Source organism: Pollachius pollachius, assembly GCF_949987615.1.
Source record: "Pollachius pollachius genome assembly, chromosome: 15".
Taxonomy (NCBI): Eukaryota; Metazoa; Chordata; class Actinopteri; order Gadiformes; family Gadidae; genus Pollachius; species Pollachius pollachius.
In genome coordinates, this window is record NC_136948.1 from 3882023 (window position 1) to 3907241 (window position 25219).

Genomic DNA, 25219 nt, shown 5'->3' on the forward strand with positions numbered 1-25219 from the left:
AGATCTTTCAAATGTATCCTCCACAGTGGCTTCACAGTACTATTTTAACTCATGCAATAATGTGGGATTGGTGAATATACATTCAGTGGTGATATTAGACCGACCAGAAGGTGCTTCTATCATTGTCTGTGTTTCAGTAAAGGTCTCTGTTACTATTTAATATGGTGTGTTTTTATTTAGTATTTATTTCGCTTTTATACTTCAGCAGCAGGTAGGAGTTAGGAGGCACGTGCTCAGAGACGCCTGTAGGTGGGCTGTGGACTGTGGGCTGTGTGGACTGGTTTGAACCCAGAAGCGCTCAGCTGGGAGGTAAACAGCCTCACCATACTGCCTCCATTCGGTGGGTGGGTGTCCAGTCTTCCTATGACGGTGTACGCAGTTTAAGTACAGGTCGGTCTTCATATGACGGTGTACGCAGTTTAAGTACAGGTCGGTCTTCATATGACGGTGTACCTTTGGTAAGATACATGTCTTCATATCTGTGGGTTAACCCAGGAGATCTCCTTGATCTCCGGCCATTCCCAGAAGTTGACCACCCAGAACTCGTCGTCTGAGGCCGTACAACGATCTGATACTCATAAGGACAGTTATAATATCAATATTTAATGTCTGGATATTTATTATTATGAATGTTTCCGTTACGAGATCAACAGTGCGTGAGGTTGTATCACAGTATTGTAATACTGTACTGTTTTATAGTATAAATATTTGATGTACTCAGTAACACATGAGATGGAGGGCAGAGACAGGTCATTAAGGAGCAGGTAGGGGTTAGACAGTACAGAGACAGGTCATTAAGGAGCAGGTAGGGGTTAGACGGTACAGAGACAAATCATTCAGGAGCAGGTAGGGGTTAGACAGTAGAGAGACAGGTCATTAAGGAGCAGGTCGGGTTAGACAGTAGAGAGACAGGTCATTAAGGAGCAGGTCGGGTTAGACAGTACAGAGACAGGTCATTAAGGAGCAGGTCGGGTTAGACAGTACAGAGACGGGTCATTGTGGAGAAGCTACGGGTTAGAAAGTACAGACGGTTCACTAAGGACTAGGTTGGGGTTAGACAGTACAGAGACAGGTCATTAAGGAGCAGGTAGGGGGTAGACAACGGACACACACTCCAGGGGCTTGTCAGAACCCAAACCCATCTGGCTTTAAGAACCAGGGGTGCCGGATCACCCTGGCCTTCCCCTCATTCACAAAACACACTGTTCCTACAATGGACTGTGTCTGGTTAGAAGTGCATTAGCAGTCTTCACAGTTGACCCGTGGGCCCCCTGCCCCACCCAGCCGGTGTTCAGATACTGGTTGGAGAGTCGATTTGTCTGAAGAGCTGATCTCCGGGCCTTCACTTGGCGTCTCTCAGCCATTATCTGCTGAGTGTGGAGTGGCCTGATCTTTCAGGAGCCAATGAACACCATCCAGATCGCACTTCATTACATTCAATAATATCACAGAGGAAGTGGACGGCTGTCTGCTTCAGAGCAGTAGGGCTAGGCTAGCTGTGGGTCTGATGCTACTTTTAGCCGCAGTTGACTCACTGCTAGCAACGGCTAACCACCACTAACCATGGGTAACCACCGCTAGCAACGGCTACCCACCATTTTCCTTTGCTAGGCACCACTAACCACCATTTGTGACCGCTAGCCACGGCTAACTACCGCTAACCTCTGCTAGCCACCGCTCACCACTTGACATGCAGAGTACCGTTGCAGGTTGAATTTCCCTGAACCCTCCCTCTCTCCGGTTGCACCAGGGCTGGCTGACTCGGCCGCCTTTTATTAAATCCACCCGAAAACATCAGCGGTTGTTTGTGTTTGCTCAACCGAAAAAGTCGATTCTATTTGCATGGCCGCTAATCGCAGTCCCAGCGTCGGGGGCTTCAGAGGCCGACACCATACAACTACCCACCTCCTGAAGGGACAGGGGAGGGTCTCTCCTGACCCAGGCGGACGGTCCCGGGACCAGGGGGACGGTCCCGGGACCAGGGACCCACAGAGGGGTCCGTCCTCTAGGGCTGAACGATTTAATCGTATTCAAACCGAAATTGCGATGTAATAGAACGGGATTTGCAAATCACAAAGGCTGTGAAAAAAACCAAACTCACTGAGATCAGTAGGATTCGTATTTTTCTTCTACAATTCAATAGTTAAATAAAAATGCATCAATTCTTCTCAACACATAGGCCTGGCCTAAAGGAAAGAGTAGTTTATGCTTTGACTCCTTCCAGCGTTGTGTTGTTCATACTATAGAATTATTTATTGCTTGTTGAGTGAATAATACAGAACATAAGGAACTTCAAAGAGGAAAATCCCACACTAAATCGCAATATTTGTCGAAATAATCGCAATTCGATTATTTTTCCCAAATTGTTCAGCCGTCCTCCCAGGGAGGCTAGGAGGGCGCCGGGGACCGGACGGACGGACAGACGTGCAGCGCGAGCAGAGAGAGCAGAGAGGCCAGAGCCAGTCATGAGCAGAGAGTGGATCGGTTCCAAACCCAAACAGGGCACGGCCGCAGGCCGCGCCGCTGCACCCGACCCTGGGCTCAGAAACAACACAGCGTTTGGATGTTTGGGTTCTAACATTCTGGGATGTTTTCGCCGTCTCGTAGTCTGCTGGCAGTCGGGGTAGGCCGGAGCGTGTGAGTCCATGTTTAGCATACACACAATGGAGCCATACAAGCCGGGGTGGCCTGGTTACTGGGGTGCCCATGTGCCCTGCAGAACGCTGCCAAGACGCACGCATCGCTCGCCATGAGGGCCCGGGTGCTGCCGGGGGCGTTTGGGGGGAGGAGGGTGGGTTGGGGTTGTGGTTGTAGTAATAATAGTAGTGGTTGTTGTAGTAGTGGTGCTGGTGGTTGTAGTAGTAGTTTCGGTGGTGGTAGTAGTAGTGATGGTGGTTGTAGTAGTAGTTGTGGTGGTGGTGGTGGTAGTTGTGGTGTTGGTGGAAGTAGTGGTAGTGGTGATGGTGGTTGGACTAGTAGTTGTGGTGTTGGTGATAGTAGTATTGGTGGTGGTTGTAGTAGTATTTTCTGTAGTGGTGGTGGTGGTGGTAGTAGTATTGAATTTAGTAGTGGTGATGGTGGTTGTAGTAGTATTTTCTGTAGTGGTGGTGGTGGTGGTGGTAGTACTATTGAATTTAGTAGTGATGGTGGTGGTTGTAGTAGTATTTTCTGTAGTGGTGGTGGTGGTGGTAGTAGTAGTATTGAATTTAGTAGTGATGGTGGTGGTTGTAGTAGTATTTTCTGTAGTGGTGGTAGTAGTAGTATTGAATTTAGTAGTGATGGTGGTGGTGGTTGTACTGGTGGTTGGATCAGTTCTTAATACTTGTGTGATAACATATTCCTAACTACACAAGTACTTAAATAAACATTTTCTGTAATACCAGACCTCTAACCCTGTAACACACACAGACACGCACGCACGCACGCACGCACGCACGCACGCACGCACGCACACAGTCTCTTTGTCTTGGCATTTCCTGCTCCATACTGCGCAGTTCAGAGTAGTTGAGTGCAGCTCAGAGTTTGAACCTCGACCGTAGCTTTGTGGTTTTACATCACCAATCTATCTCGAACGCCAATCAGATCGCTGATGCCTTTAACTGGCTCTCCCTGGTACGTCTTTGGGCCGGCGGCCTGTCTGCCTGTACCGGCTCTGTTCCTGCTGACTGCGCCGGGTAAAGTGGCGGTGTGGGTTTAGGCCGGCAGCACGGCAGCACGTGTGTGTGTCTGTGTGTGTGTGTGTGTGTGTGGGGGGGGGCACACTGAGTAGTTGTGTCCTAAATAGACTGGATTGGCGTCTGAGCGAGACGATGCAGCTAGGCTCCCCGCTCCTTGAGCTCTGCACCGTTAAGACAACACGGTTGTAGATCTTGTGTTGTAAATGAGGCGGAATTTGTTTGCTTTGGGCCCTTTGAAAGGGCCTGATGTACACTGACTAATCTGAAGGCATCCGTGGGAAGGAAGCAGTCTATCCCCTCCCTGCTCCTTAATGACCCGTCTCTGTACTGTCTAACCCCTACCTGCTCCTTAATGACCTGTCTCTGTACTGTCTAACCCCTACCTGCTCCTTACTGACCTGTCTCTGTACTGTCTATCCCCTACCTGCTCCTTAATGACCTGTCTCTGTACTGTCTATCCCCTACTTGCTCGTACATGAACTGTCTGTACTGTCTAATTCATCCATTTACATGTATCTGGATTCATCTAAAGTCTCAAAGCGTTAGATGAATAGTTGGTCTTGCTCTCTGCAGCTGTAGGACACAAGGGGACTCGTGCTGCCGGTCAGACACAGTCCTGAAATGGCCTGGTTTGTGTTTTTGTGGACTTGGGGTCAGCGGTTGGCTTGCCTTATCCCCCCGGATCAAAGGCATGGCAGCCTCACTCCTGCTCCGACTCCAGCAAAATCATTCTGTAGCACAGTGGACGTTCGACACATCGACAGTAGCTCAGGAGGAAGAGCGGGTTGGCCGGTAACCGGAAGGTTGCTAGTTCGATGCCCGGTTCCTCCTAGCTAGAGTGTCGAGGTGTCCCTGAGCGAGACGCCCTCACCCTGACTGCTCCCGACGAGCCGGCCGCCGCCCTGCGTGGTGGACCCCGTCGTCGGCGGTGAACGTGCGAACAAACGGTTGCAAGACGGTTCGGAAAGAACTGTCAGCAAAATCCCCTGAATGTAAAATAAATGATGTTCGGCGCCACTCGGTGGGACGGATGGACGGTTCCTGGGGGAGCCCGGGGCGTTGGCCATTCATAAGATCTGTTTTGTGGCGCGGCGTAATCTGTGGGGGATAAATCATCCCGTAGACACTGGAGCTTTTCTCCTCCCTCTGCGGGGATGGATCCCTTCCCCGGTCCCGCCGGCGGAGACCCAATCATGTGGGGGAACTTAGATTTTTATTACCCTATTCAAATCAAACAAGCCTGCCCATGAAAACACAGTTCACTAACAAAGTCCTGGAACGCAGAACGGGGTGCTCTGCGTTTCCGGGGCCCATTACCCATGATGCATTGGAGAGGTATTGGATGAGGTAGAAGATGGTCATTAGAACTGCATTTCTATTCATAGTCGATAAAGCTAACGATTATTCGATTTGCCCTTGGTCTATAAAAGCTGGCTGTCGCCTTGCATGGCTGACACCGCCGTCGGTGTGTGAGTGTGTGCCCGAATGGGTGAATGTAAGGCAATGTTGTAAAGCGATTTGAGTGGGCACTGGTTAGGAAAGCGCTGTATAAATGCGGTCCAGTTACCATGCACCGTATATCATCAGCATATTCATGCATGTGTGACCAATGCTGCAGTGGAAGGTCTGGGAGCCCAGCCTCTATCAGGCCAGGTTATCACGGTTATTAATAAAGCGGTTAATCATCTGGCTGTCTTCCCCCGTGAAACATGCCCCTGAGAGAGGAGGGGATTGGACGTCAGCAGAGCTTGAGATTATCGGGTATGCAGAGACATGTTGATGCTGGGCAGGCTCCAGGAATTAGAGGGACTTAGAGATGCCCAGTCAGGCCAGTATTGATCCAGGGAACTGCGTTTGAAAAAGGGTTCTCGACATAGCCAGGAGATGTACCCTCCGCTCTCGTCAAACGGATGATTTATTTATCACTTATTGATTTCAAACAACAATGTTGGCGTGGCATTTTCACTGTTCAGTCACCAATGTGACTCAAAAATAATCATTTTAGATGCATACATCAATTGTTTCTATTAGATGCATTTACTATTTATAGCTACTCGTGGGAATTTAGCAGATGGTTTTATCCCAGACTATTTACAGACAGTGGATTTTTACATGCATGAAGGAGGGTAGGGGTTAGACAGTTCAGAGACGGGTCTTTAAGGAGCAGGTAGGGGTTAGACAGTACAGAGACAGGTCATTAAGGAGCAGGTAGGGGTTAGACAGTACAGAGACAGGTCATTAAGGAGCAGGTAGGGGTTAGACAGTACAGAGACAGGTCATTAAGGAGCAGGTAGGGGATAGACAGAACAGAGACAGGTCATTAAGGAGCAGGCAGGGGTTAGACAGTACAGAGACAGGTCATTAAGGAGCAGGGAGGGGTTAGACAGTTCAGAGACGGGTCTTTAAGGAGCAGGTAGGGGTTAGACAGTTCAGAGACGGGTCTTTAAAGAGCAGGTACTGGTTATGGGGCATCTCACTCAAGGGTGCCTATAGCTAGCCTGGGCATTGGTGATTCGAACCCGGAACTTCTCGGCAGGGAGTCAGCTCCCTAGTCATCTAACCCCCCCCCCCCCACCCCACCCCACATGATTTCATGATTTTCTTTTAAATGACTTCACCTTGACGTGCAACTCACGTCCCCAACATGTCTGCCTGCGTCGGTTGTCTGGGGCGCTAACCGAGGCGGTGAAGCGGCTACATGGTGTGCTGCTGCTCCAATACCCGGAGGCGCCCGGGTCGTTCCCCGGGCGCCTCCGCTCCCACGAGAGGAGCTTGTTTGTCAGCTAGCTGAGAGCAGCGCCACGCCCCGGAGGGCGCGCAACGTCGCTAGCTGCGCCGTGCCCTCTGCAAATAGCACGTTAGCCTAGCGTCATTAGCTAACGGCAGAGGCTGCTTGACTCATAGTGTGTGTGTGTGTGTGTGTGTGTGTTTCTGTGTGTGTTGCGTTAGAGGTTGTGCACTGTTCCAGTCCCTGTTTGCTAGCTTAACCGCTCTGTAGCCGTTGTGCTATGTCGGTTCTCTGGTGCGTCGTCTCGTTGCGTCTGATCGACCTACATCACGAACCGCTGTTCCTGCCGGGATCTAACCTGAAGGGTTTCTTTGGGTACGTGTGTCGCCCGTGGCGTTGCCTTCCTCGCACCCTGCCTGAAGTCTCCTGTCGGCCAACCTGTCTAAAGCGTGGAACACACCGGCCCAACCGCTGGCCATCTGAAACGTTTGGGGAGACTCGTGACGAGTTTGGGAACAAGTCTGTTTTTCGGTGTGTTCAGCTTTGTTGGACGCTTCTAGAACCGGCCATAAGGTGTCTGGTCAGATTCAACATGCAAAGGCTGAGCAGGACGTACACGCTCCTGTGTAGTTGGCAGTACTTTGCGCTATGTTTCAATTCAACTTATCAGCCGAGCGGGTCGGACGAGAGGAAACGGATTGGTCGGATGAAGGCAGTTGGCCGGTGGTTTGAGTCTGGGTTATGTGTAGACCCCTTTAGCGCTGTTGTTGTTAGAGCAGTACGCAGCACCCAAAGATATGAAGGGCTGGTGTTTATGGCCCTCCACACCCTGCAGAGATAGAACATCGCTATGGTCGATGGACGGAGGTGATTACCGGAGAATAGGTCTTTAAGATAACGGTAGCCTTTGGCATCGAACCACCTCCACTCAGGCCCCGTTATACCACTGGTATAACGACCTCTCTACGTCACAGTAGGGCCGGGCGACTAATCGAATTTCGATTTCGATTTTAGCGTCAAACGATCACAAAACTAATATAATCGAGTTTTCGATACTATTTTTTTTTTTTATTAAATGTTTTATAGAAAGAGCAGAACAGCTGGATACATATCTGTACATTATTCTAGATTTGAACATTTTTCTTTCTGACCATTTCTTGTATTTTTTTTAAATCGAATTTTCCAAGTTCTCAGTTACAAAGTGTTTTTTGGGAGAGGCATGCTCAATAAATACATCATATTTTCAAACTCAAAAATAATTGTTTGAATAATCGTGATTTCAATATTGACCAAAATAATCGTGATTATGATTTTTCCCATAATCGAGCAGCCCAACGTCACAGGCGTAACTACAACCTGGGTCAGGGGGGGGTGGACCTAGAAGCTCACTGGGTTAGGGGTTCCACTCCCGAACGGTGGGGCAAAGCAACACTAGGAACGGTCGGCCCTCGCGGTGAGCTGAGACGCTTCTGAAGGACTGGTCCGGCACGCACCGTTACCAACTGGCACGGCGCAGTTACGTTTACATTGACATTTAAAGGGGACATATTATACCGCCAGGTGTTAGTGTGATTAGCCTTCACGCCGTTTCATATCGGCCCCACATGACATCACTAGTGGGCGAGTCCGCCTAGATCTGTGCTGGATAGATCAGTCTACCAGCCTACCCAGTGGGCTGAAGTAAACGTTGCTCAGCTATCCACGCCCACTTGTGATGTCATATGGGGCCGATTTTCGAAACGGCTTGTAAGGCTAATCACACTCACAACTGGTGGTATAACATGTCCCCTTTAAGGCATTTAGAAGACACCTTTATCCAAAGTGACTTACAATATGTACATTTGTCACAGGAAAGAGAAACAATATATCTGTCGGAGCAGTAAGGATGTTAATATAACCAAGTGCCAAGCACTAACAATCGCTAGGTTAACCTATTCCCCGTATACAACACATATAGCTAGGATAAGATGCTACACAATGCTAAGTACTATTTTTAAGTGCAAGGACGTACAACACGCAATAAGTGCGTACATTAAGTGCCAGGACACTGAACATCCAATCGGGGGTAAGGGGAGGCTATGCAGAGTCTAGGTGAACTCTGAACAATGGATTGCTTCATCCAAGGGGAGAGGGGGCGACTTATCGTTGTCCTGGGGTATAGATAAATGTAGAGATAGCAGAGCTACACCTCCGTAGGCTCTCGGGGAGAAAAACTGTAAAAGGAGATTTAAACTGTGACTGGCAAGTGGAAAATGAGCCGCTTCCATCGTCAGGCACCGCCGAGGTGCCCTTGAGCCCCGCGCTGTTCACCGGTTTGCTGCGCTGCCGGGCTGACGCTGCAGTGTGTGTGTGTGTGTGTGTGTGTGTGTGCGCGTGTCCTGCCAGGACGGTGTGTGTGCAGTCTACACCCCTGGGTGTTCCCGGCCTCCACGCAGGAGAAGGTTGCGGTGGGGAGGAGTCTTCTTTTTGGTGGATCCCCCCCCACTCGTAGGTCTGCTGGGTGGCGGGAGGGTTGTCTACTCCACACTGAGGCTTCAGCGGGCCTTTAGCTTGACTTTATTAGGCCCGAGTGGCGGTTGGAAGCAAACATTTCAGGGTTCAAGGTGTTTTATTTGAATTGACGTAGTACAGGCCAGCAGCCTTGTTTGGGTTGGTCGTCCCCACTGTGAACATGAATGCCGAATAATTTTGATTTTGTGCGTTTTGAAAGCAGTGCAGAGTCCTCATAAACCTGCTCTTTATCGCCCCTTCCTCCTCCAAAAAATACTGTTATGTTACTGATGGAGCACACACTTCAATTCACATCGTACCAAATCATACGACAGGGAATTCAGGAACATGTCATTAAGGAGCAGGGGAGGGTAAGACAGTACAGAGAGCTGTCCGGTAGGGGTTGGACAGTACAAAGACAGGTCATAACTGAGGTAGGGGTTAGGCTGTGCAGAGACAGGTCATTAAGGAGCAGGTAGGGGTTAGACAGTACAGAGACAGGTCATTAAGGAGCAGGTAGGGGTTAGACAGTACAGAGACAGGTCAGTAAGGAGCAGGTAGGGGTTAGACAGTACAGAGACAGGTCATTAAGCAGGTAGGGGTTAGTCAGTGCAGAGACAGGTCATTAAGGAGGTAGGGGTTAGTCAGTACAGAGACAGGTCATTAAGGAGCAGGTAGGGGTTAGACAGTACAGAGACAGGTCATTAAGGAGGGAGGGGTTAGTCAGTGCAGAGACAGGTCATTAAGGAGGGAGGGGTTAGACAGTACAGAGACAGGTCATTAAGGAGGGAGGGGTTAGGGCATATTGCTCTAGGTCTTCGTCTTCCAGGCAAACACTGTCTCTTTGGCCACGTCCTTTCTCCACCCCATGAGGTGTGTTCCTCGTGCTCAGAGAAGGCCAGGGCGGTGGTTCCTTCACCCCTCTGGTGTTCTTCAGCTGGGCTCAGGTCAGGGTCTGCCAGGGAGAACGTTTCATACGAACCCAATCTGAACAGAAATGTGTTCCCTTGTGTTGTTCCCTACCAAATCGCTTGTGACGGTTAGAAGGTTGTTTTAAATTGTGTTATTTAAACGGACAAAAGGACAAAAAACTATTTAGGCTGTTATGACTACCCTGTTTGCACAGACTCCTAGTTACCATAACAACCGGATGTGTTGTCATCTTCCCCCTCGTGTCTGTTTGCTTTTACCTCGTGTAACTTTGAATAACTGCAAAGTAATAAATCACGAATCCCCACTCGCACGTAGCAATCTTGACAGAAAATCGGTCAAATCTGAAGATATAATCCAAATATAAATTTGATGAATCTTGTAATTCATCCTAAATTTCGTCATTTGAATATTGGGTGTTGTTGCCGAAGTTAGACTATTGTCTTGCTAAATTGAATGTTTCATTTCACTATTTCATTTCTAAACAACATGACCAGCACGTTACCTGTACTTTGATTCTGTAGACTCATAGCTCTCTGCTCTCATGCATGTGTGATCCTTACCATGAACCTGGGACATTTGGATATTTTACTCTTGGATTTGCCCCTTTTACCTCTAATGAAACTAGTTTAAGTTTTTGTGAAATTAATCTACCGTTTCCTGAAACATGTCTGGCTGTTAATTGGTTATTGCACCTGAGTGATAATCTTTTACGATATGACTCTTGTATTGTTCATTTGCAAATTCTGCTTAGTAAAATCCAGAGTGATAAAGTATTATCTTATCATAACAAGGATAAGAAAAACATGGACATTTTGTGGCAACATTCTACATCTCATGATCTCTAACCGAATGAGTGCGTCTGGTTTTAATTGAAACTGGTAAAAACATCCTGTTCTACTTGTGTGTCTGCAGGTTGACCGGACCTTCTGGGTACCTGACAGACGGACCCGGGAACTACAAATACAAGACCAAGTGCACCTGGCTGATCGAGGGACAGTGAGTACGGCTCTGACCCTGACCTTTGACCTGGACCGGGGCCCAGTAAAGGGTGCTGACCACGGGGATCTGGCAGTTAGCCTTTGGTTAGCTCAGTGGCTAATAAAATGGAGGATTTACGCCACTGATTCATTTCCTTCAGAAACAGTTCCTTTGTTTATAGGGGCCTTTCAATAGCAGATCGGTTTGTGATCCAAATGAAAACTCTTTTATTGGTTTCCAACACCTAGAATCTGGAAACCAGATCCGGCAGAACGCTAATTTAGATTCTTTCAGATTTTGTTATATTCTTGGTGTAACTTTGGTTCGGGCCACACATTAGGGTAAATTAATCAGTTGGTAGGACACAGGCTAAACCGAAGCCTGACTAATTCAGGTATGGGAGAAACTGAATAAGAAATGCTAACCCTTTTTTGAACATTCTGTAAGGGATTTCTTTATTTTTGCTTTTCTTTGCTTTTTTATTGGTGCTTTTCTGTCAGTTTCTGCAGCTTCTCATGTGGCTTACACACACACACACACACACACACACACACACACACACACACACACACACACACACACACACACTATTCTCTAGCCATCCCCTCATCGTGCTTCCCTGCAATAAAACTAACAGAATTTTTTTCTCTCTCTCTCACACACTTCTTTTATCACTGACTATTTCCCTATCAATATTATCAGCAACCTTGTTTCAAGTGATTAAACCGTTAAAAACACTTAATAGCCTACAGCATCTTCACTTTAATAATCAGTGTTTATCATAGGAACAGAAAGCTGCTTCTAACGTATTGGGCCTCACAGTAACGTTAGTAGTCGTGAGTTGTAGACTTTGGCTACAGTCTGCTGAGCGTCTAGAGCCAGAGAAGGAGAAAGCGGACCACTGGGCTCACGTTACGCTATAAGCTAATCAGCCTTCACCTTAAAGCCTAAAGGCCCATTCACACCCTACGGTAAATACGGATATGGACCGTTTTGTCCGGTCCCGGAGGTGTTTCGTCCGTCAATGGGTCCGTCGCCTCTGAGCTTACGAATCCGGAGTGCTCCGGGAGAAACGGAGCAATACCACCGGAAATCGAGGCGGCAGTATAGAGTCAGAAGTCAGACCATTCGCGAAAATAGATAGAGTAGTATAATATCTGATATGTATATATATTGTATTTAACGTTTTATGCTTATATTATAGTATATACCTGACCTTTGTATTTTATTGTTCCCCTGCTTTGGCAATGAGTTTTAACTGGATATTAAAAAAAGGCGCAATATTTTGAGGAGATATTCTGCGGGTTGGTGAGGGGAGTCACATGCCACCGCCGCGTAGGCCTACACTTTTTGCGGCTTTTTTTTTTTTCTCCAGATTTCGGATGACACAAAGCAAAATCATCTCCTCTACAGATGCCATGTTTGCGATTGTCGATGCCGGTAGTTTGTGACACAACAGTCACTGCCCTCTAGAGGATGTATTGCGTACCACCCATGACAACGCTGAAACCGGACAGAGGTATGAAGGGTAGTCCCGGAGACAACGTTTGGAACTGACGGACGAATTTCGTCCGGATCCGGAGCTATGAATCGGCCTTAAGGGCTCGAGGGGCTCCGTGGTTACGCAGTTGGATAGCGCATTACGCAGTTACGTTAATGGGCTCACAGTAATGTTACTAGTAGTTGTGAGTTGTAGAGGACTGGGATGTTTATTACGATTTCGGGAGAGTCTGCTGCCTTAACTTGCCTCGAAACCAAACCAGACAAAACCTTTTCTCCTCTCTGGCGTGTGTGTGAGCACTGTGCATGCACAGCTTTCACTGCTGATTGGCTGTTACCCTTCGTGGCTCTGCGTGTAACCAGAGCGTGTAACCAATCAGATGGTGCTGTGGGTGGGACAATGCTGGAGACAGCGTAGTGACAGCAGACAGAGAGGAACGGCTGCATCAGAGCCAAAATAACCCAGTTTTAAATTGATCTCTTATCGGCCGTCGGATCAAAAAAAAGGCCGATGCCAATATCGGCGCCGATAATCGGCCCGGCAGATAATCGGTCAATCCCTATTTTTTTTAATCATGTTAAATTACCCAACATCCTCCGAAACGCCTAACCAAAGTTTTTTTGGATGTTTCTTCTGCCTCTGAGCAGCGCTATTTGGTTATTTGGTTTCACTACTGAGTCGTTGTTTTAAGTCGTGCTGTGCAATGACTGATTATCAATCCGCTAACGGCTAGCTTACTTATAGGCATGGATAAAAGGCGCTGGATAAACCCCTCATTTGTCCCCGAGCAGAAGTGTTTGTAGTTTTGGCCATGGTGGTTCCCCCCCTCTTAACACGTGGGCTTCCTGCCAGTCGCTCCGAGCCATCGGCAGTCTTCATAAATTACCGCTATTTTGAGTGGTTTAAAAAGAGAGGCCATGAAGCGATGACTGGAAACATTCATTGCATTCCCACTGAGGAGCAAACAGAATGTTGTTTATGGCAGTCGTCTCCGTGGTTGGCTGAGTGAAAGGTTAAGAGCGACCCTGAGTTGGAAGGAACTTCCCAGATTTCCTCAGATCGAAACATGATCAAGCGAGGAGGATTATTTTTACGATGTTAAACACCGTGACGGGTTGTATTTGAGGTCAAACTTCAGCGCCCTGGTGACAGGCTTGGAACATCTCATTGAGGTCGTAGGTTTTATCCACAACTAATGAGCAAGTAGGGCTTTGGACATCTTGCTCAAGGATGCCTTTGAGTTAGGCTGCGTACCTTGGGGATTGAACCCAGTACCTCTGGGCTGGCAGTCGAACGCCCTTACCACTGCTCTCCCCAAACCTTGCCCAGAACACCCATGGAGCAGGTCATGAATCGGAGCCAGTTCGGACAAATGAAGCATGAGGCTTGTAGAATCGGGTCTTGTTAGTGTTTTGGATTCCATCTATGACTGAGTCACCATCAGCACAGCGGGGAGTGCTGCCCCTTTTAGACAGTTGAAGCAACTACGTCAAAGGCGTAGCTACACCCTTGGTCTACGTCACAGGCGTAGCTACTCTGTGGGTCTCTACGTCACTCTATGTTAACGTGGGTCTGTGTTCCAGGCCCAACACCATCCTCCGACTGAGGTTCAACCACTTTGCCACCGAGTGCAGCTGGGACCACCTCTACGTGTACGATGGGGACTCCATCTATGCCCCCCTGCTGGCCGCCTTCAGGTACTGCGTCTCCCCCACTCCTGTATATATAAAGCCCTTCGTCATCAGTTCTGACACAGGGAGTCCTATTGGACGGACCGAGCCGGTACATGGGGATGTGCTGCACACGGTGTTGGCGGTCATGGTGTGTAACCCGTGTCTCCTGGTCCCAGCGGTCTGATCATCCCGGAGCGCTATGGCAACGAGACCACCCCGGAGGTGGCCTCCGTCTCCGGCTACGCCCTGCTGCACTTCTTCAGCGACGCCGCCTACAACCTGACCGGCTTCAACATCTCCTATAGGTCTGTCTGTCTGTCTGTCTGTCTGTCTGTCTGTCTGTCTGTCTGTCTGTCTGTCTGTCTGTCTGGCTGGCTGGCTGGCTGGCTGGCTGGCTGGCTGGCTGGCTGGCTGGCTGGCTACCTGTCTGACCATCTCCATGTGTACCTGTGTGTCTGTCTGGCTGGCTGGCTACCTGTCTGACCATCTCCATGTGTGCCTGTGTGTCTGTCTGGCTGGCTGGCTACCTGTCTGACCATCTCCATGTGTGTCTGTGTGTCTGTCTGGCCACCTCTCTGTGTGTCTGTCTGGCCACCTCCCTGTGTGTCTGTCTGTTATCAGCTGGCAGTCCTCGCACTCTCATCAGTGAGCTGTGCGATGCGGCAAATTAATTTAATTGCTTTGTGAAATGTTTCGAGTTGCTGTCGCACACTTAACTAATGAGCCTGGGCCAAAAAAAACGACTTTATCTCGCTGCTGTCAGGAGCGATTAGTCAATCAGGGGGAAGGTGTGATAATTGAATTTAATGAATGGAAGTGTTTCCACAAGGTAGCACAATGGAATGCTCCTTTTGACTTTCTGTAACACTTTCTGCAATTCCTCCATTGAGCGTTTGCTCCTCCCTGCATTCAGACCCAAGCTCTGTATCGGAATCAGAAAGAGTTTTATCGTCTTTGTTTATGTATAGCTTCATAGTCTTAAGTAATCTCGCACATACCAGAGGTTTTCTGTGGGATGTCGGGATTGTCGAGAAATACTGGAAACGAAGAAAAAAGATGAAATACGTATTCGGTTCACGATATAGAGTGATTTGAATATATGTTATGAATAAGAATCAGTCCAGGATGTCGGACACAAAGACACGGCCGACCTTCTGCCGACCGTGTCTTTGTGTGGAACCGACCCAGCAGGAACCTCTCCAAGGCGCCGGTTCTGAGCAGGAAACCCAGGACTGGTTCCGTGGGGCACTATAGATAGACTGTAGGGGCGACCGCAGAAGTTTGACAAGACAAGAGGTTTTGTATCCAAAGAGTCAAAGCACACTGTAATTATCGGGGGTTGCTATTCTTAAAAAGTTTCTTAAACAACTGCAGAGATTGCGGTGAAATGTTACCAATCTGAGGAATGGGTTTACTTGGTTATGTTTTGTGGTAGTGGTAGTCCACTACATCATAATTACATTTACATTAAGGGCATTTGGCAGACGCTTTTATCCAAAGTGACTTGCAACCATTCATGCACACATACACACGTTCAAGATGCAGGACGTCAGACAAATTGTCGGAAGCAGTTAGGGTTGGGTGCCTTGCTCAGGGACACCTCGACACTCAGATGGGAGCATTGGTCACACCAATACACCAGCTGAAAAATCGGTGTATTGGTAACGTTGTGCTAACGTCGTGCTAATGACAGTCAGTGCTAATCTGAACTGTCCTTAGCACGACGTTAGCATGACGTTAGCCCAACGTTAGCTTGAAGTCTTTTAGCATCCTGAAACCCGCATCATCTGACAACAACCACTGAAGACTGACCGCAGGTGAAGAAGAAAGTGAAGGAGATTAAAAAGAGGAGGAGGGTGGAGATGGAAGCGTGCTTGTTCTCCGGTGTCTGATGCGGCGGGGGGTGGAGGTCTGACCATCTGACCGTCGGGGATGATGAAAGAAGACGTCCGACGCCATCTTGTCTCCGCTGGAGTTTTGTTCTCCCCTTCAAAGCTAACACGACGGCGACAACAAACCGAACCGTCAGATCTTTATTTCCGTGGCTGGCTCCGCGCTCACCGGTAGAGAACACCACGGGACCCGGTGTGAAAGTTTGCCGCCGAGGCTTCTGCGCATTTAAACTCAAACGATCAGTAGGGCGATGATGCGTTGAGGAGTTCAAATTAGTGTGAAAAAAACAAACTCTCTCACCCCGGAGACCGGTGAAACACGGCTCCGAGAGCAACAGGCCTCTGATCATGTCTCTGTTGACGACGACTATACGGTCACGAAAGAAAATCGTTTTTTATCCTCCTCCGTGGCTCTCCATCATTATATCCATGTCTCTCTCTCCCTTCCTGTCTCTGCCTCCCCCTCCCTCCCCTCCCCCTCTCCCCCTCTCCAGGGTGAACTCGTGCCCTAACGACTGTTCGGGGCGTGGCGAGTGTCGCCCCGGTAACGGGACGGGCGTGGCGGTGCAGTGCGTGTGCGAGGACCAATGGAAGGGGGAGGCGTGCCAGGTGCCCTACTGCCAGGCCGACTGTGGCTTCCCAGAGAGGGGCTACTGCCAGACCAGCAACAAGTCCTGCTCCTGCTACCCCGGCTGGCAAGGTGCGGAACTGCAGGGGGCAGGGCGTGGCCTCCACGGCAACCGAAGACGTTGGAATATGAAAACATACGTTAGCATACGTTAGCACACGTTAGCATACATTGTAAATATGTAAATATACACAGCTCATGCTGCGTGTATTTTAAATGTATGCAAACGTATTCGCTGATGTAAGTGCGTGAAGCATCCGCTCATTAGCTTGCAACTGCGATAATGTTATGAAGAATTTTTATAATGTTTGTCGTTGGCTCTGCGACTTATGTTTCAGCTAATTGGATAATTTTCATTGTGAGGTGATGTGCGACATGATGTGTAACATATTCACTGATGGAGGTGTGCTTGTGACCGCATGTGGCCCACATCGTTAGCTTACAAACGGGATGATGATACGCTTGTATAATTGCTAATCATAACTCGTTAGAATGCGTCCTGTGTTAGCTATAAATAAGGTATTGAATTGTGTGTGTGATTTTATATAAGACCGTAGAGTACCAGTGTCGGGGGGGGGGGGTGACGTTCTCATCCTTCTCTCTAGAGCCGTGTTCCAGAATGTTCTAGAGCATTCCAGAACTTTCCAGAACGTTCTAGGACATTTCAGAATGTTCTGTTCCCTCCCCCTGGTCGGAGGTGAAGTTTGAATACCCAGATACTGCGAGCACATTCAGCTCTGCCATCACACACACACAAACACACACACACCTCCACAGCGGTGCTTGTTAAAACCCCCTCTCCCTATTGGTTAACGACCCGTCCCCAGCGGGCACGCCCACTTTTCTGAAACTCGTCTCAAAGCGCTCCGTCGGCTGGTCGGCTTCCTGGCGAAGCGTCTCCGCGGAGACGGAGGGTAAACGCTGCAATTTAACCTCCGCTATCTCCCCGCCACCACCGCGACGCTCCATGGCCACCTCATTACTGAGGCCGAGCCGCGTGGCCTTTAGCCTCTCGCGCCTTCGTGTCCCAGTGTTTCAGTTGAAGGCTAACTAGCGTCGCTCCCGTCACCCGTCCGCCCTCAGAGCGGTGTTTTCTCCAACCGGCGGGGGCGTGCGAGCTCGGAGCAGCGATTTCCTAATGGATTTGCCGCTACGGGTGATCGGTTCCACGGAGCCTCTGGCCCTCCACAAATTGCCTCTCCGGACCCGGGCGAGGCTCTTCAATGCCCGCTTTAAGAAGCGCCGTCGAGGTCTAGGGGCTGTTTCAGTTTGTTCAGTGCTGGGGTCGTCGGGGTTAGAAAGGGCCAGAAAACAAATAACAAATGGACTGGAATGTACTTATACAGCACCTTGTTGTAACCAGAGGCCACCCGAAGTGCTTCACAATATTGCCTGAAATTCATTCATTCACACATTCACACACCGACGCGGTGTCAGCCACTCAAGGCGACAGCCAGCTCACCAGGAACAATCAGGATGAGGTGTTTTGCTCAGGGACACCTCGACACTCTAGCTAGCAGGAGCCAAATGCCGCCCACCAAACCAAGCTGTTTCAGTGTACTCGACCGGCACAGCGAATCACACAACTTCCTGTGCTGTCACGTGACCACTGTGTACTGGGCCAATCCGGAAACCCGCTTGTGATAACTTCCTTTGCACTTTTGCCCCTTTTAATGTACTTAATGGCCAATTGGTTGGTAAACATCCTAACAGCGAGTTGTGTTGGATTCAAACCTTCTGGTTATCATTGAATCATCCCTTTTCTATTAGTCGTTCTTGATAGCAGATGTGTGGACCCAACAAATAAGCAATAAAATAAGAAATACATTAGGGTTGATAGGATTTTCATCAGTACAGTGGTCAGTCTGGAACAAACCGTTGGATCGTGGCCGTACTGCGGGCCACCTATGGCCCGCGTGCCGGAGGTTGAAACTCGCAGGTTGAAATAAGAGTCTGGGTTCTGCTGGGCTCTGACCCGACCCCCCCCCCCTCTCTCCCAGTGTTGGGGTTGTGTTGGCGTGGTGCTCTTCCTGGACACTTCCTTTGTCTCCCGCTTTGGGACCAGCTCATTGTTTGTTGTGTTGTGTTGTTGAGGAACCCGCTGTAGATTTCCATCTGTGGCGGCGCCTCTCGACCGGTGATGCTGGGATTGATTCCAGAATGTAAATATTTAAAGGGATGAACGTGTAAACAAAGGGACATGCCATATTTATTTCCAGGGTCCTTCAAACAAAATAGAATTTGGCGAGTTCTCCCAAACAAAATGTCAGGCGTGTGACTAGAGCAGCACCGCATTGAACCGACGCACTGAAAATAAGCCCAACTTGGACAAAGAGGTGGTCTCCTCCACCTCCTCCTCTGCTCCTGCTCTTATTCCTTCTCTTCTCCTCCCCTTCCTATTCTCCTCCTGCTGTTACTCCTCCTCTTCCTCCTCCTCCTCTCCTGCAGGTCCCGGCTGCTCCGTGTCGGTGCCGGCCAACGCCTCCTACTGGCGGCGGGAGGAGTACGAGGAGGCGGGGCTGGCGCGGGCGTCCCACCGGGCGCTGGTCCACCAGGGGGTTATGTGGGTCATCGGGGGCTACGTCTTCAACACCTCCGACTACCAGATGGTCAAAGCGTACGTATCCCACGGCAACCAGTGGGATTCAGAGGGGACCGGGGAGGCCTGGGTTTGGGGAGGGGTGACCATGGGTGACTGGGAGGGTTTGGGGTGACCATGGCTGACAGGGAGGGTTTGGGGTGACCATGGGTGACTGGGAGGGTTTGGGGTGACCATGGCTGACAGGGAGGGTTTGGGGTGACCATGGCTGACAGGGAGGGTTTGGGGTGACCATGGGTGACTGGGAGGGTTTTGGGGTGACCATGGGTGACAGGGAGGGTTTGGGGTGACCATGGCTGACAGGGAGGGTTTGGGGTGACCATGGGTGACATGGTATCTGGGAGAGTGTGGGTTGACTGGGGAGGGTGTTGGGTTGACTGGGAAGGGTGTGGGTTGACTGGGGAGGGTGTTGGGTTGACTGGGGAGGGTGTGGGTTGACTAAGGGGGTGTGTGGGGTGACTATGGGTGACTGGGGGGGTTTTGGGGTGACTATGGGTGACTTGGAGGGTGTGGGGGTACTATGGGTGTCTAGGGGTGTTGTTGGTTATCTTTGCTACCCAATCAGAGTAGGTAACCCCCACCAGGGTGTGTTATTATGGGATGTGTCGATGCATTTGGGACACTGGTTCAGCAGTCAGTTTTCTTTTCTGTTTTAGAGCGGGATTAGGGACTTAGAGAAAAAATGTTGTCTGTGCTCTGACACTTGTTTGTTTAGAGATTGACTGAAGTGTGTTTGAAGTCTTTGTTGTCGTCAGTCCTGTTGCTAGGGTATTCCTGTTGCTAAGAAATGATGGTGCGTGGCGATTCTGCTCTCTGCCTGATTCCTAGACCTCGATATATTCTCTCTATATATATCCATCATTTATTCTGGCGGCGAAATACTAAAACACAGGTCCACTGGCCAGCACTTCCTGTCTGAGGGAATCAACAGGAAGTGGGTGTCGGAGCACTATCTAGGGCACTGCAGGGTGTAATTAAAGCTGTAAAATGACTGGCTGGGCTGGCGTCCCTGAAGCGGTCCCAGCCGGTCATTCCACAGTGTTTACGCGGCTGTGTAGCTGCCAATATCACAGGACTTACGTTCATGGCCCCCGGGACCAATAAAGATAACATGAAGACGAAATAACAAAACTCAATCCAGGAGAGATTGAGGGTCAGGAGAGTGTAGTGGCTGCAAGTCAAAAGGTACTGGGTTCGATCCCCATGTGCCTTGAGCAAGAATGATGCCTTAGCCCCTACTTGCCCCCGAATGACATGTCTGAATTCACTTCAAGTCACCTTGGAAAGAAATGTCTGATAAATGACCTATTAGTAAAATGGTGAATAGATTCTTGATACTTTCTCTCCATCCCATCTCTGTCTCTCTTTCGTTCTCTCTCTCTGTCTCTCTTGTTCTCTCCCTCTCGTTCTCACCTTCTCTCTCTCATTCTCTTTCTCTCTCTCTCGTTCTCGTTCTCTCTGTCTCTCTCTCTCGTTCTCTCTCTCTCGTTCTCCCGTTCTCTCTCGTTCTCTCTCTCTCGTTCTCTCTCTTGCTCTCTCTCTCTCTCTTGTTCTCTCTCTCGTTGTCTCGTTCTCTTTCTCGTTCTCTCTCTCGTTCTCTCTCTCTCTCTTGTTCTCTCTCTCCCTCGTTCTCTCTCGTTCTCTCTCGTTCTCTCGCTCTCTCGTTCTCTCTCTCTCTCTCTCTCTCGTTCTCTCTCTCTTTCTCTCTTTCTCTCTCTCTCGTTCTCTCTCTCATTCTCTCCCTCTCTCTCTCTCTCTCTCTCTCTCTCTCTCTCTCTCTCTCTCTCTCTCTCTCTACAGGTTTAACTTGACCGACCGGAGCTGGCTGTCCCTGGATGCCAGTGTGAACGTCGTCACGCCTCGCTACGGACACTCGCTCGCCGAGTACGAGGTACGGCGCTGTCTGTGGATCACCTGTTGATTACCTCGTCTCATTGTTACACACCTTTTGATTCACACCTGTGTCTTTTAGCCAATGAGCTTCAAGACGTGTGGGCATGCCAGTTTGTTTACATGCGAGACAAAGCATATTTGAACAAAGGAAAGGCAACGCATCATGAGGTGTTATGGGATGACTGGTTTGACTCCTTCCAGTGACTAAGAGAGTAGCGCTGGTGGAGTTATGCGTTTTTTTATTTATAGTGTAATCAAGGGAACCGTTTGGGTACAGCTTGTTTTTCTAACAATTAGCTCTTGTATCTCACCCCAAGCAATTTCAGTTGGTTTTATTACCACACCGTTCGTTATCATATAACAAAGAAACTTTTTTCGCACGGCATATTCATAAAAAAATCTTGCGGTTCTTCACGTGGACGTTATGAACCTCACACTGCTCCTCCTCGTCCTTGTCCTCTCCTTCAATCTGCTCCTCCTCCTCCTCCTCCTCCTCCTCCTCTCCTTCAATCTGCTCCTCTTCCTCCTCCTCCTCTTCCTCCTCCTCCTCCCCTTCAATCTGCTCCTCCTCCTCCTCTCCTTCAATCTGCTCCTCCTCCTCTCCTTCAATCTGCTCCTCCTCCTCTCCTTCAATCTGCTCCTCCTCCTCCTCCTCCTCCTCCTCCTCTCCTTCAATCTGCTCCTCCTCCTCCTCCTCCTCTCCTTCAATCTGCTCCTCTTCCTCCTCCTCCTCCTCTCCTTCAATCTGCTCCTCTTCCTCCTCCTCCTCCTCTACTTCAATCTGCTCCTCTTCCTCCTCCTCCTCCTCTCCTTCAATCTGCTCCTCTTCCTCCTCCTCCTCCTCCTCCTCTTCTTCAATCTGCTCCTCCTCCTCTTCTTCAATCTGCTCCTCTTCCTCCTCCTCCTCCTCTCCTTCAATCTGCTCCTCCTCCTCTCCTTCAATCTGCTCCTCCTCCCCAGGGGAAGATCTACATGTACGGGGGGAAGATCGACTCCACGGGCAACGTGTCCACCCAGCTGTGGGCCTTCCACGTGCAGAACCAGACCTGGGTGTTGCTGAGCCCGCGGGCCAAGGAGCAGTACGCGGTGGTGGGCCACACGGCCCACGTGGTCCCCCCGCTGGCGGAGGAGGAGGAGGGCGACGGCGCCGGGGGTGCCGTCATGCTGGTGCTGTTCGGACACTGCCCCCTCTACGGCTACATCAGCCAGGTCCAGGAGTACGACATCGGTGGGTCTCCGCTACGGGAGGGGGTAGGGGAGGGGGTCCGCTACCGGACAGGGATAGGGGGTCGGGGACCAGGGAGGCCTCCCCTAGTGAGGGGGTCAGGGACCAGGGGGAGTTCAGGTAGTGGGGAAGACCCCCTGGGGAGGGGGTCAGGTAGCAGGGAGGACCCCCTAGGGAGGGGGTCAGGTACTGGGGGGCCACTCCAGGAAGGGGGTCAGGTAGCAGGGAGGACTCCCCTAGGGAGGGGGGGGTCAGGTACCAGGGAGGACCCCCTGGGGAGGGAGTCAGGTGGGGGGGACTCCACTATGGAGGGGGTTTGATACAAAATGTAGATATAAAAATATGTTATTGCTTCCGTAGAAAAACAACCGTCTGGTTGGAAATAGAAAATAACAGACCGCGGAATTGTGTAATGGACCAAAACACAGCCCGAGCTTCTGACCCCTGTGTCACCGCTGACCTTTCAGCAAGCGCTGACCTCTGTGTGACCTCTGTGTGCCCCCTGTGTGACCCCAGCCAGGAACTCGTGGCGCATGGTGCCGACGGACGGGGCCCTGGTGCAGGGGGGCTACGGCCACAGCAGCGTGTACGACCCCGCCTCGCGCTCCATCTTCGTGCACGGCGGCTACAAGGCCTACAGCGCCAACAAGTACGGCCTGGCCGGAGACCTCTACAAGTACCAGGTGGAAGGCAGCAAGTGGTGAGCGGCCAGTCACACGCCTCCATTCGTCTACATTTACATTTAGGGCGTTTAGCACGACGATTTTATCCAAAGCGACTTACAAGAAGTACATTTGTCATAAGAAGGTGACACAGTATATCGCTGTCGGTACAGCAAGTAGAACAGGTTCATAGAACCAAGTGGCAAGCGCTAACAATCGCAAGCTTAACCCGTTCTCCGTTTACAACAAAGATAGCTATGATAAGATGCTACTATAACTAAATACGACACACAATAAGTGCTTACATTAAGGGCCATTCTTTAACTCTACCCGAGCGCAGCCAATCACAAGCCTTGTTTCGTTATTTGGACCAAGGCTTAGCCAATCATGAGCCTTGTTTCATTATTTGGACCAAGGCTGAGCCAATCACGAGCCTTGTTTCGTTATTTGGACCAGAGCTTAGCCAATGACAATCCTTGTTTCTTTATCTGAACATTTTCAGATAAAGCACAAGGCTAAATCTTTTATTGTACTTTCTAAATGTCTTTAGAATATAAACTAACATTAAAAGGTACTGATGGTTCAGAGAAACGTTCATGTAATACACCCGTCCACTAATGGTCCAACGGTACCTGTACATTTATATTAATCTAGTGTAGCTAGCGTGGTCAAATCCATATTCATAATATAATCCTAACGTTGGTGATTATCCACCGCTGTCTGCGGGATGCCTGTGATTGACGTGTGTTCTGTCCAATCAGGACCATCCTGCGGGACAGCGGCTTCTTCCGCTACCTGCACTCTGCGGTGCTGGTGGGCGGGGCCATGCTGGTGTTTGGCGGGAACACGCACAACGACACGTCCATGAGCCATGGTGCCAAGTGCTTCTCCACCGACTTCATGACCTACGACCTCGGTGAGCTCCCTGGGGGGAGGGGTGTGGGGGGGGGGGGGTGTGCCCTCCCCAACGCAAGTGGCGTCCTTGAGCCGTGTCATTAACGGACAGACGGACAGAAACAGTCAGAAACACAGACAGAGGCAGACGCGCACAGATCGATACACTGACAGATTACACAGACAGATCAATGTACAGACAGACAGCCAGACAGACAGACAGGCAGATAGATACATAGACAGATAAACAGCAGATCCACACACACAGACAAACACACAGACGGTTACGCAGACAGACAGACAGATGCACTGACAGGCGGATGCACGGACGGGCGGATACATTCTCGGACAGATACAGACACCCAGAATGTTTCCTTGAGTTGCCAGCGAAGACTGTTCCGGATGGAACAATTTATCCGTTGAGGCGTTTTATCCCGGGCGGCGGGGCGGTGAATACAGATGCGTGCTGTTAAGGAGCTCTCCAGCAGAATAAATAGGTAATTATCTCCGTGTCTTTCACCATGCATCTCGTCTCTCCCAAGTCCCGGGGATCTTCGGAGATGGATGCGGACAGGGTGGAATATTGATCGGCTCACAGGAGGAGGTGCCTGGCGCAGGCTCCGACAGACTCTCATGTTATTGCCTCACTGACCTTAGGGAACGCGTGTTACTGGAGATACTGGTGGAAGTGTACATTTCCCAGTTGGAGACCCACTATGAATTCAAAGCCGGGTTTCTCTCCCTAACCCCCACACACACACACACACACACCTCCTCCGCTGCATAATTAACAGGTTTCATTATCCTTTGTATAATAAGACTTCTACCGGGTGGGTTTCAAAATGGACGCCGTATGCATAAACCATCAAACGCTTCCCTCGGAAACTCTTCTGAGCAGTAATTACCCGTCGGAGCCAACGAGCCAATGGCGAGCCGGCTGAAGGCTCTCGGAGCGTCTGGTTGCTGCGTGGAACGTTCCGGAGACATTCCCTCATTACCGGGATCTCCGGTACGGTACATTCCCACCAGGGTCCGGGATGGGAACAGGCTCCGGGCACTGCAGGTCTGGTTTGCCGTTGTACCGGGTGATTGACAGGCGGCCCAGTCGCCCTAGCGCCACGGGGGGGTTGCAGCTCAATCTGCTGGCTTCTGCTCATGCGGATAACAGGCGGCATTCTGGGTAAAAAAAAAAAATGGCAACAGACGTGATCTGCGGGAACAGCTCTGTCTACGTGGTTCTACGGTGTTTTGTGAGTGAAGGTGTCGGTCGAGGCACTGTGGCCGCTACGGTGGAAGCTAGGCTAGTTAGCCTGGTGCTAGGTCGCCGCGGGTCCAGGGATGGGGAGGGCTAGCCGTCTGTACCCTCGGTTGTGTCCTGTGGAGACATGGCGGAGTGTTGTTTGACTCCCCGGAGAGCCGCTGTCGGAGAAACGCCTCAAAGAAATT

The 25219-nt window shown here is 50.1% G+C and overlaps 1 protein-coding gene across 2 annotated transcripts in view; it reads left to right on the forward strand.

Moving 5' to 3' along the window:
• atrn (attractin) overlaps positions 1–25219 on the forward strand; it is an 88765-nt gene that overhangs the window by 2403 nt on the left and 61143 nt on the right. For both annotated transcript variants that reach the window (XR_013812492.1, XM_079752919.1), the window contains exons 2-10: positions 10741–10824; positions 13891–14004; positions 14157–14285; positions 16367–16572; positions 18949–19117; positions 20900–20990; positions 21953–22220; positions 22734–22917; positions 23641–23795. Coding sequence is in view for 1 of the 2 variants with exons in the window: in XM_079752919.1 (XP_079609045.1) it covers positions 10741–10824; positions 13891–14004; positions 14157–14285; positions 16367–16572; positions 18949–19117; positions 20900–20990; positions 21953–22220; positions 22734–22917; positions 23641–23795 (1400 nt within the window). In the remaining variant the exon portion in view is untranslated. The remainder of the gene's footprint in view (positions 1–10740; positions 10825–13890; positions 14005–14156; positions 14286–16366; positions 16573–18948; positions 19118–20899; positions 20991–21952; positions 22221–22733; positions 22918–23640; positions 23796–25219) is intronic.